Raw genomic sequence first — 12,836 nt, 5'->3', positions numbered from 1 at the left:
GGCGTTTTGAGGCGTAAGCCTCAAAATTTAAAAATTGTGAAAAAACAAAATAAAAGTTAAAAGTAAATTTTTATATAATATCCAAATAATATATTAAATTATGACATATTAACTTTTTATTGAACTACGAAGTAACAAATTTGCATACATATGAAATAAAAAATTATATAAGATATAAAGTGTTAAGTGATAAATTATATAAAATAGAATTGAAATTCAACTATTACAGGAACAAAAGAACATAAAATATATGAATTGCATAAAAGTATCATATAACATCATGTTCAGCTTTAATTTTTTTTCTTTCTCAATTGCCTACTCATATACGTTTAATTCCTAAAGAAAGCTGAAATAATTAGCAACAACTTAGAAATCATTTGTACTATCAATTCTAATGGGATTTTTATTTGAGCCACTTCCATAACAAATTGGTCTCTTCCCTGCCTCATCCTGTAGGGTCCAATATCTCTCAATATGCTTCTTCTTCATTTCTTTCAATCATCTTTTATAAATGTTTCTCATCAACATAAAGATAATACTCCAAAATTTTAAGAGATGGTGTTGACATGCGGCTTTCTAGTGATCCCCAGTGGCAGCTACAATGGTGGTGGCTACGATGAAGGAGGTGGGCTAGAGGTCGAGGAAATTGAGAGGAAGTTGTTACGGCATGGGGTGCAAGAAGGCATGATTTTTTTTTAAGCTTTTGTATAAGATTTAGGTGAGTTTTAAATAAAAAAATAAATAAATAAAGTGAGGCGTACGCCTCATGCCAGTGAGGCGAGGCGCTCCTCAAGGCGAGCCTCATCCAAGATGAGGCGTAAGCCTTATAAAAAAAGCTCAAGGCGTAAGCCTCGAAGCGTTTTTTACTGGAATTGCGCTGAGGCGGGCCTCAAGGCGAGCCTCACATTGCGCAATTGTAAACAATGGTAGAGATTGGCGTGGGGAGGAGGAATACAAGAGTTGGAGAAGAAGACAATAAGATAAAATAAAGCCACGAGTCGCGGACGCTTCCAACAATTGGTGGGTAATGCACTCGCTCACCTTGAGCTCTATCGCACTTCTCTAGCTCTCATGCAAGAAGAAGAATACAAACATAAAATTTTCATTCAAATATTCATTAACCCATTACAACATATGAGACCACTATATATAGGTCTCCACTCATGAAAAGAAAAAGTACGAAATTGTCCTCTGGGCTACAATAACAAAGCAACTCCCCAAAGGGGTAAAAATGAAAAACAACAAATAACTAAATAACACATCATGAAATCTGAATCAAAAGTAGAGGCGCTGAATCGTGGCCGTAGATCTGCGATGCTTCCGGCGATACACATGCTTGGATCAGAGATCGATGTCCTCATCATCAACACTGTGGACACTTTGATAATGTCTGATTTGCAAAGAAGGCTCCCATTCGATGATTAATTGTGATTCAGGTGTTCAGTTAAGCTCGAAGAAATGTAGAAACACATGGCTAAAGGAATAAGGTTTAACTGTGATGAAAAAAGATGCCTAGTTAAACATTAAATGGGAGGGGTGTCGGAGGAATCACTACAAACATAAAATATTGCTCAATGCCACATCCACCACAGACTTTCTCCATGCTTGCAACTATGTACACATCGCAATCACCTCTACATCATGCATCACTCGCCTACTCCGCTCACAACCATTCATGCCCTCACCCCACCCACTTGCATCCAGTCGAGTCCAGATCTTGCGATGCATTTTGGTGCTCTCCCAGTGCAAAGGCAAGTGTGCACTAGCATCCTATCCAATGTTCAATCCTTATTTTCCAGTCACCCTCACTGAAGCTAACTAAGACACAATGCTGCGTTCACTGCATTTTTTACATTGCAGCATCCTAACTTGCACATTTACTATAAGACTTGCTCAACTTTCGTTGCAGCCATGTTCTCGCACCTTAGCTCTCATTCATCATTATAATGTCTGCAAAAGCATCCAACTATGCTTTGGTTAATAAGAATAAGATGACATTCAAATTAATCATTAATTAAAAATTGTTGAATTAAATAAACACAATAATTTTCTTTGTTAAATAAAATCATAAATAATATTAATTTTTTAAGATAATATATTTATAATAAATTGATACTAATTAAGATTTATTGAAATTTCTATTTAACTTATCGCAACACCTACAAAGCCCTCTTTTTTCTCCCCCTTCCGCTCATATCCAAATTCTTGAAACCTTTTGCGACAAGTGAGGAAGACATGATGGGAGTTTGCTAGAGAAGCCTTACGAACAACAAGATGATAACACCTCTACTCTAATGTGGGTGGCAAATGACAAGATGGCGAAAGGCACTAAAGCGGCCTCAATAGGGCATAGCATGTGCCTGGTGGCTAAAGAGAATGCTGAACATTTATTAAAAAAAAATCATAAAATCTTACTTAGTTTAATTGGGTCGGGCCAATGAAGGCAATGATCCAAGTTCCCCTACTGTAGATCCAATAATGAGTGGCCAGCAACAAAGCTCTTAAATAAATTTTCTGAATCAGAACTAGACTCCAAACTTGAGCCTTGTTGCATCATACTCGCTTAAAATGTTAGTTTACAATGCTGAGGAATTATTTGAGAATTTTATAAAGGGAGTATTTGGGATTCCTTTATTTTTAAAATTTGCATTAAAATTTATTTTCTCCTTTATTTTATTTGCTTGTAAGACTATGATGTCTTTGGTCATAACTAAAACCCCCTAGGGATAGAATGTGGATAATTGGATGAATTATTTTTAGATTTCTCAAACATCTCTCTCTCTCTGTTTCTCTTGTCTCACTATCTTACTCTCATTCTCTTCCTCCGTCTTCTCATCTTCTCTGTCACTTCTTTGGTTCTCCTTCGCTTCTCTTCTTTTGTTCTCTTTCTCATCTCTATTTCCTTCACGGTATCATTGTATCTAGTTTCATCAGTAGTCAATGGAAGTCCTCTTCAATTCAACGTGCACCAACTTCCTCGATACAGACAACACCACACCGTTCTGATGCTAGATGAAACCAATCTCACTTTTTGAGGAATAAGTTGCTCATTGCAAAAAAGTTGATCATATCCAGCAAAATCTTCAAAGCTTAAATTCTTCTGCGGGCACTACCATATTCTGTTGATCCATTGCAACTCCCCCTAAAATTCTGTAATTTCATGCCTAAAGCTAACTAGTTAAATGCAGTTGGGGTATCACTGAGAAACTTTCAGTTGTAGTTGGTAAGCGTTACCAATGTGGGAGATGAAAAGAAATATATCAAGAGTGTCTCAAGAGCATGAATCTCATAACTTAGCCTACAATTCAAAATGTCGGTCATGAATCAAGCTTTTTCCTTAGACAGTGAAAACCTATCGGTTGGACCTGGAGGAAAGTAATTATGGAAGGGTGACATAATTAAGAATCCCATACGTGAAAAAACATGTTATTAAGCAAGTATTGCTGAAATCGAGAGAATATGTTAATAATCATTTGAGCGTATTTAATTCACCTAGATTTACTCTGTTCAACAGTTTCTATTTTTTCCATGAACCAGGTATCCATGTAGGCCATTTTCACAATATTTAACTTTCTTTCAGGCAGAACTTGCGGTGGAACATAGAAGACAACCCATCAGCGATATTTGGTTTCAGGTTAGAAACTCCATCTAAATGATGAATTGAAGGTTTGAATCCCATCCACGAAATAGATAGAAGTCAACCAATTTCAAGTAATTAGAGCCACAATGGAGCCGCTAGGTTTCCATAACATTTGTTTTAGGATATTTAACTAAAATTTGATGGCCAACCCAGCCTTGATTTTGCAATTGCCATCAACAGCAACTACCCTTTTAATCTGAGAATCAAATTCAAAACCAAGAAAAAATAGTAATCAAGTTAAGATACCTAAACTCTGACCTTTGGCATGCGGAGCACTCAGACACATAAAGGAAAGTAGCCAACAAAAGATATAAAGAATAGAGGAATAGTTTACTTACGGCTTGCTTAGCAATTACTCGAGCACAAGAAGTCTTGCCTGTCCCTGAAGTCCACAAACAGACAGCTTAGTATGCTAACTATTCTATTATTTACAATGGAAGTTTTGCAAGCAGCATTAGAAGTGTTATGAGTAAAATTCCATTTGCAGTGCTAGTTGCAAGTTGGTTTTGATAATTCCAAGGAATATAAAAGGTATAGAACATATATGTAAATTGGCTAGCAATAACATAGATAATTAATCATGTTAGAACAAAAAATTAATATGCATACAGCCAGCAACAGGATTAAAAAACAGATGAATAAATCATTTTTCATTAAAACAAAGCATTTTCTTCATGGGTTCATAACTTTCCAGAATAGTAACTCTCTAATTCTCTAGTCACATAAGAAAAATAACCCAAACAATTTTTTTCAGAACGGGTTTTCAGCGGTAAATTAGACATATTTCTCTTTTAGATTGTTTTAGCCAAGAATTGAACTCCCCCTCTTATAAAACTAAGAACCAGTCAGCAAACTATTAATGTATCCCATCAGTGACAATTAAGCTAAAGGTATGTCTAAAAAGCTTAATGTGATACTGCTCTTTTGCGTAATCTCATGCAAGGTTATGTTAATATTTACCACATATTGCATTTAACGCTTGAGATGTAACCATAAATTCCGCAATGACTAAGTTTACAAGTTTATGATGTTATTTTCGCTAATAACTGCAAAACTAAAAGCAAAATGTACAACAACTACGACTAGATCCATATCTACATGTCATACTCCAACATCCATTCCAATGAAACTAAATCATGATGTATTTTTGTACTTTTGTTGGTAGCATACCTGGCGGACCTTCAAATAGAACTGCTCGAGGTCTATTTGACTCAAACTTTGAACGGGTGCCACGAGCAATCTCATCATAGACCTCAGGGCGCTGTAATGCCAAAAGTATGGTATCTTCTATTTCCCTACAGAACTTTTCATCGGGTTCATGAATTTCCAATCTCAAAATATAACAACCATTACAGCCAAAGAATGTAAGGACTATAAATTTGAAACATTCACGCAAATAAAGAAATTCACTACTTAAGGATAAAAAATTTGATCAGATGAGAGCAGTTAAAAAAGCAGCCATCTTCATTCGTTATTTGCGGCAAAAGCATCATTCAGCTGAAACTATCAAGCATATGCAGCAAATAATTCAATTTCCATAATAAAAATAAGAATTGCCGAGAGGAGGGGCAAAGGCAGGTGAACTGCTGATATCCTAGTTATTTAAAAGGAAATAATCCAGAATAGAGGAAAATTTAAGAGGTAAAGAGAGAAAATATTGAGAAGAAGAGATGAATGAATGCCTTAAGGAGAGTTAGGCAAAAGTAAAGAGAGAAAAAGAAATTATGGATAAGACCCAATAAAGGATGCTAAGAAAGGTCTAGTCATTGTTCTATCATCAACCCATCTTCAATTACAACACTTGGCCAATTATATACAAACACATGTATATGCATACAAACATTCTGTTGGAGCATTTTTTTAAGCAGGATGACGCAACACCCCATTTATAATATCTCAATGAGAACTGTACAAGTTATTTTAGAATGTTCTTTTGAAATCAGATGGCATGTTCACTTTAAAATTGTATTCAAAGCCTAATAATTTATAACCAATCTTAATTTTTCATGTTCCTTTTTAACAACATCCATCCCATAAAAGGTAGCAAAACTCCAAGGGAAGTAAGCTTACGAATAAGTCCTTTTTCTAAAAATTCATTATTCCTTCTTTAGCATAATTCTAAATAATCCTTGTTCACACAAGGTCTTGCTTCAAAAGAATATTTTCTCTCAATGAAGTCTTCTTTCATATTTCAAATTTTTTTGTGGAAACTCTTGGTTGATATCTAGTACTTCGTTTAAACATTCTCAAATTGTAGCATTTCTTGAATCGTTCTGATATGAACTTATTTTTTTAGAAAATTTAACTTGATTTATTGTTTTAATTTATTCATTTGGTTTAGAATGATTTAAGAAATACTACAGTCTGAGAAGTTTATGCTTCTAAATAATAGAAATCACCATGTATTTTTGCAGTGAAATATGTGGTAGACATCACAAAAAATCTTTAGAATAGAAAAATTCATTGAGTTACTTTTCCTTAAGAATATGGCTTCAATGAGAAAAAATTTCATACAAAAGCAGGACCTTACTAAATGAAAAAGGATTATTTAGAATTACGAAAGGAAATAAATAAATGATCTTTTAGAAGAAATACACTTATTTAAGTCTCACCATGTACATAGGTTGAATAAAGCATGAAAAATTAGATTAGTCATAAATTATAAACCTTTGAATAAAATTTAAAGGTGGATTCACTATTCAATTCCAAATAAGAATGATCGTCGCCTCTGTAAACTAAATTAGTAAATTTGACTTAAAATCTGTGTAGTGATAAATTCAAATTAGAGAAGATCGCTACAAATTACCATTTATAGATCCACTCAGATATTATGACATGAATGTTATGCCATTCAACTTGAAAATACTTGAAGTGAATTTTAAAATATCACTAATGATATTTTCACTCTATATTTACAATATATTATTGTTTATAGCAACACTGATCTTGTTTACTCAAACTCCTAGATGAACATATTCAACAGCTCCAAGTGTTCAAACCGCTAAGTTTGAAAAATAGTTTCATGATTTATGGTCCAAAAATAAACTTTTTCAAACCAATGTTAAATTTTTAGGGCATGACATTATTACTGGGACAATCATCCCTATTGATTGAATTATTGATTTTACTTCTAAATTTTCAAATAAAATTTTAGATATTAAATAATAATAGAGGTTCCAAAGCTCTCTCAAATATATAACAAAATTACATTAGAAATTAGAAACCGATGTTGTTATTCTTTATAATCACGTAAATGAAAAATTCTTGACCTTGGTCTCTTGAACATGCTCTAGCAATTTTTAAGATAAAAAACAAGCTAGAATCCTTTCTTATTTGAATCATCTTGATCCTCATAGTTTTAAAATAAAATAGATAAAAAATGCCTCTAAAATTGGTTTTAGCAGTCTACTGAAACAAATTCAACCAATTATGATAATGAAAAATAGCTCAAAATATTTTTGGGTAAATGGAATAAGATATGGCAGTAGCAGCAGGAGCGGCAGGAGGGCTAGGCGGCCTGAACCAACTAGTCAGCCAATTCAGCAGAAGCCGAACCAACCAAGGGCTGGGAATAAGTAGGAGGGGAGCCGGGGGAATTCAACCAACTTTGTGGGGCCCATGAGAGGAAATTAATTAAGAAAAGTTTTATTTAAAATTGGAAGGGAATTATTTAAGGAAATAGATCCAATTTGAATTCAAATAGGAGATGGAATTAATTGAGGAAAAGGAGGGAGGGAATTAGGAGAGTCTATTTAGGGTTAACTATGTGGTTCTTTTGATATTATGCAATTTGTTTCTGTTGTAGTTTTTTTTTTTGTGAGTTTCCTAACGACGTCTAGGGTTCGTAGGAAAGCCGGTCTACCCCTCGAATAGCAGATCAATTATATCTTTTATTATTATTAAAGTATTAATAAAAAACCAGTCTTTATCTTCAAATTCCTATAGTTTTCTACTAGTTACTTTGTTGTTTTTACTTCCAAAACGAGTTAAATTGGGATCAGAGTGAGGTTTTTTTGAGACAGCAGCAGCAAAGACGGTGGATGCGTTGGAAAGCGAAATGGGGAAATTCAAATTCAGGGTGGAGGAGAAATTCTCAACCCTCGAAAGAATATTTTTAACCATGGAGAATCGGATGGAGAACTGATTTGGGGGTTTGGAGGAGATGATGAAGAAGCTCATTGAGATGCAATCCAAAACTCCGTCGGCAGTTCCGATTGTTAACTCTAACCATGATTTGATCGGGCTTCCCTGGGCTAAATCTAAGGGAAAAGAGATCGAGCAAGAAGAGTTCAAAGATGAGAGTTTCTTCCATCAAGAGAGACCACCTAGGGCTCCGATGAGGGATAGAATAGGGTTTTCGGATGGGAGACAACACTGAGGGAATTTTTTGGTGGAGGTGGAGTGGCCGACAACTATGGGAGGCATGTCGGGCAAGGAGAGTGGACGACCAAAGATGAAGAGGGTCGAACTGAGCCATAGGGATCAAGTCAATTAATGAGGGCGGAAGAAAGGTGGGATTTCCACCCTCAATACATGGGGGAAACATGGAGGGATGACAACAATCGTTACACTAGAGAAGGAGGAAGCTATTGGGGTGGTGGCAATTCTAGGGTGAAAAGTTGAAGATGCTAGTATTCGAAGGGGAGGATGCCTTTGGGTGGGTATACCGAGTGGAGAGGTATTTCGTGGTGAATGGGTTGAGAGAGAAGAAGCTTACGGCTACAAGGCTATATCTGAAGAAGAAAGTCCTCGCTTGGTTCCATTGGAGTGAAGCTAGACACCCAATCCGCTCTTAGGAGACGTTTAATGATTGCTTGTTGGAACATTTCCTTGCCTTGACACAGGAGGGGATTGTTATGGAGTACATGGAAAGGTTTGAGTCGTTGTTGGGACGGTTGAGGGGAATTTCAGATGCAGTGTTGGAAGAAAATTTCATGAAAGGCCTCAAACACGACATACGAGCATATCTCCGATTGTTGAAGATGAGGGGATTGAAGGAGACTATGGAGCTAGTCCAAATAGCAGAGAACCAGAAGCAGATGAAGAGGACAAGCAGGAGAGGAGTCACTGTAGGCTTCTACAGGAACCCCTCAACTTCATTGGCACCAAAGACTCATACGATGTCATTTCAATGAGATGCACCAAGGGAGATCGCCTCAGAGCCAACTACAAGCGCCTCACAAAGGCAGAGGCGCAGGACAAAAGAGTGAAGGGTTTGTGCTTCCGATGTGATAGAAGTATGCACCCGCCATCGATGCAAGGTCCGCACACTCTGATCCTTATGGTTTGTGATAAGGTGGAGATCGACAACGAGGAGATGGATGAGGAAGCAGAAGGAGGGAAGCACCTACACCTTGATGTAGTGAAAGTGTCCCTTAACTGAGTGGTGGGATTTACTCCAAATCACACCATAAAAGTGAGGGGATAGATCGAAGAGTGGCAAATGCTGGTCTTGGTGGATAGCGGAGCCACACACAACTTCATCTCAAATCAAATCGTGGACCAGTTGAGTTTGGAGTTTGAGGATATGAGGAGCTTTAGAGTAATGATGGGGATGGGGATGGGGAAGGTGGAAAGGAGCATAAGGTTTTGTAGGAGGTTGGTGCTAACACTCCATGGTATACATACAGTGGAAGATTTTCTTCCCTTGAATTGGGGGAGCATTGATGTGATTTTGGTGATGAAGTGGTTACAGACGATTGGGGAGACGAAAGTGGACCAAAAATCTTTGACTATGGAGATTCAAGTGGAGGGGAAGATGGTGGTGTTGCGAGATGCCAGCCATGCAGAACTCTGGTTTCACTCAAAATCATGGTCACGGCGATACATGGAGCAGAGCTGGGCTACGTGGTGGAGCTACAAAACCTAAAGGAGTTGAGAAAGTTCTTAAGTCTCACGGGGTACTACCGGAAGTTTGTGTGAGAGTATGGCACACTAATGGAGCAGTTGAAGAAGGACAATTTCAATTATGAGGAACCGACAACACACGTCTTCGAGTTAAAGAGAGACATGACCAGCATGCACATATTAGCACTTGCTGACTTTAATAGACCATTTGTGGAAATGAATGCATTAGGATACGTACTAGGGAGTAGGGGCAATGTTCATGTAGGATAATCGACCTATTACTTACCTCGGCTAAGTACTCATAACCAAGGCAAGGCTCAAGTCCGTATAAGAGTGGGAGTTGATGGTGATTGCCTTAGCCATTCATAAGTGTCGACCATATTGATTGGGGTGACACTTTATTGCCAGGACTGACCAGAAGAGTCTGAAGTGTCTGCTGGAACAGAGGATGGGGACTAAGGAGCATCAAGGGTGGTTATCAAACTTACTTAGATATGATTGTGAGATCTAGCATTGCCAAAGACTGGAGAACAAGGTTGTGAATACACAATCGAAAAAGAAGGATGAGCCACGACTAACAGCGCTATCAGTACCAATGCGCCAAGGGGGAATAGGAGCACAGGAGGTACTAATCAAGTGCAATAATCCACCGGAGTACAATAGAGCTGGGCGGCCTGCACCAACCCAGCCAATCAGTTCAACAAAAGCCAAACCAGCTAAGGGTTGGGGGAAAGCAGGAGGGGAGCTAGGGGGGAATTCAGCCAGCTTTGAGGGGCCCAGGAGAAGCAATTAATTAAAAAAAGTTTTAATTAAAATTAGGAAGAAATTATTTAGAGAAATAGATCTAATTTGAATTCAAACATGAGAGAATTAATTAATAAAAGGGGATTGATTTGGGAGGAAATTATGAGAGCCTATTTAGGGCTAACTATATTGTTATTTTGGCATTATGCAATTTGTTCTATTGTAGCTTTTTCTTTTGTGCGTTTCCTGGCGACGATTAGGATTTTTGGGAGAGCCGGTCTACCTCTCGAATAGTAGATCAATCGCATATTTCATTATTATTGAAGTATTTATACAAAATTAGTCCCTATCTTCAAATTCCTAAAGTTTTCTACTAGTTATCTTGTTGTTTTTACTTCAAAAATGCATCAGAATACAACTTAGTTTTTTGCCATCAAAAAGAAATATTTTATATTCTTAAATGCATTATTAAATCTCAAGACTATCTACTTAATCAAAAATTCTTGTTAAGCTTGATTGTGCAGTTAAATTCACTTTCAAAGGATGTCGAAATTTGGTTAATAAGTAAATCTTTATTGGTTGGCAAACACAATTATAAGTATTCGATTTTGATATTAAATAATAACTACATTTATAGTTCCACAAACTCTTTTTCTAATTTTGGCATAATAAAAAGAATAATAATAATAATAATAATAATAAAGTATAGTAAAAAAAGAAAAATAATACAAAATAATAAAAAATAAGAAACCAAAATAACAACATAATATAAATATAAAATTAATAAATTATTAGTAGTAAAATGATAAAATTAATAAAAGTCAAACGAATAGTAAACACAAATTTTTTGATATCTTAGTCTAAAGTAAATATAAATAGTTCAAAAAATGGTTATAAACATAAACATATAATATGGTATAATTTTATAAATAGAATGATTGAAAAAATAAACTTAAAAAATTATAACAACTTGTACCGACGTTTCTTGTGAGCATATTTATAGTACCATTAAAGTGGTTGTTAGCCCAATTTTGCCAAAATTAGAAAACAATTCAAATTTAAAAAAAAAAACTATTAAAACAAATTAAATGCATTTATTAGAACAAAAGTAGCCACCCACTCTCCCTATCGCACCTCCTACAACAAGCGTCAAACTGTACTTAATACACGGCAACCCCAAATATCTAACAAAAAATATATTATTTACGAATTGTCAAACTCTCTCTCTCACACACAACTCTTACAATTCTAACCTAAAAGTATAAAGCAAGGTATATAACAAAAGATTTATTTATTTTTAAATTTAAAGGTATTAGTTTGAGGTGTTGCTGCAAACGCCTAAAAGCTTGAGGTAAACAAAAAATAAAGCGCAACTCTTATCCAAAACAAAAAGGTGAGATCCTCAAGACAATTTTTGGGTGCCTCATAGTGAAGCACACCTCGAACACCTGTTTAAACCATGATTTTTAAGCATTTGTTTAAATTTCAAGTCCTAACCATATGCATACAAAAAAACATAAGATCAAACAAAAAGCAAGTTTTCCCATAATTGTGAAAAGTGTGTGTCACTTCACACACAATAAATGAAGCATGCATAACTGAGAAGACCAAAACTCATTGTTGTTTCACGGTTCAAAAGCGATCATTTTGTTCATTACCTATGTTCACTCCTTGGAGGGGAATTGGAACGTAGCCACACCCGTAAACAGTGATGAGATATGCAAAAGACAAAATAATAACTTTTTTGAGAAGTTCAAAAAGAGTGCAACGAAATTGTCAAAGAACTGTTGATCGTTGATTGTTGATCCGATGGGGACCAAAGATCATCCTTCACGTCATTAACCTTTGACTAGATTGGACTTTGAAGACATCCACATCATCGATCTTTACTCCAACCAAAGCTTCACCTCCCATTATTGAGATTTGATATTTGTCCAAAGAATGATATCATTCTGCTAACAATTGTCTATAACCAAAAATTTAGGAGTGGATTTTAAAATTCCGTCAAATAAAGGAAGTCATATTGATTCATTGCTCAAGTGTCATCAATGTATTTATGATGTAGGACTACAAAGCATAAAGTAACTTGATAAAAACTTGCATGACTTCATTGATTAGAATAATAATGATTAGAACTATTAGCAAATAAAATGACAAAATAAAACGTAAGAGCGGTCGCTTCCGTTTAGGCTACGTTTCACAATAAGAGCTTTGAATCATCAAAATAACATAGGAAATCAACAACATGCAAATATAATAGCTTTCAACGAAAAATCCCTAATCTAACAATAAGATTAGAAACAAATGAAGTGCACTCAATCCCTACGTTTACTAAGCTCGGCAGAATTAGGCGAACACAATCTTCATGACTAAAATCAAATCACAAGAAAGAGTGTTAGACTAAGGAAATACAAGAGGAAGATTGGAGGACCTTCGTCAAGGCTCGGATGTAATCCTATATTGTACGGTACCAAGTTGCTCTTCAATAGCCTCGACCAATGTATCCAGGATGCGCTCTACGTACTCTTCTGCGGTGTGGTCGATGCGCGGGTTGACGTCGAAAAAGATCGAGTGCAGGATGCAAACAAATCCTTGCTTGTCATAG

At 35.9% G+C, this 12,836-nt stretch overlaps 1 protein-coding gene across 4 annotated transcripts in view; it reads right to left on the bottom strand.

Annotated features, from left to right (window-relative positions):
- LOC110094056 (protein MSP1) overlaps nt 1–12,836 on the bottom strand; it is a 34,151-nt gene that overhangs the window by 7,038 nt on the left and 14,277 nt on the right. For all 4 annotated transcript variants that reach the window (XM_020819197.2, XM_020819198.2, XM_028691737.1 and 1 more), the window contains exons 7-8: nt 4,811–4,935; nt 3,979–4,022 (exon numbers count right to left, since the gene is read on the bottom strand). In XM_020819197.2, the coding sequence (XP_020674856.1) occupies nt 3,979–4,022; nt 4,811–4,935 (169 nt within the window). The remainder of the gene's footprint in view (nt 1–3,978; nt 4,023–4,810; nt 4,936–12,836) is intronic.

The sequence above is a fragment of the Dendrobium catenatum genome, unplaced genomic scaffold (assembly GCF_001605985.2).
Source record: "Dendrobium catenatum unplaced genomic scaffold, ASM160598v2 fragScaff_scaffold_156, whole genome shotgun sequence".
Lineage (NCBI taxonomy): Eukaryota > Viridiplantae > Streptophyta > Magnoliopsida > Asparagales > Orchidaceae > Dendrobium > Dendrobium catenatum.
This window is presented reverse-complemented; position numbering and strand designations above follow the sequence as displayed.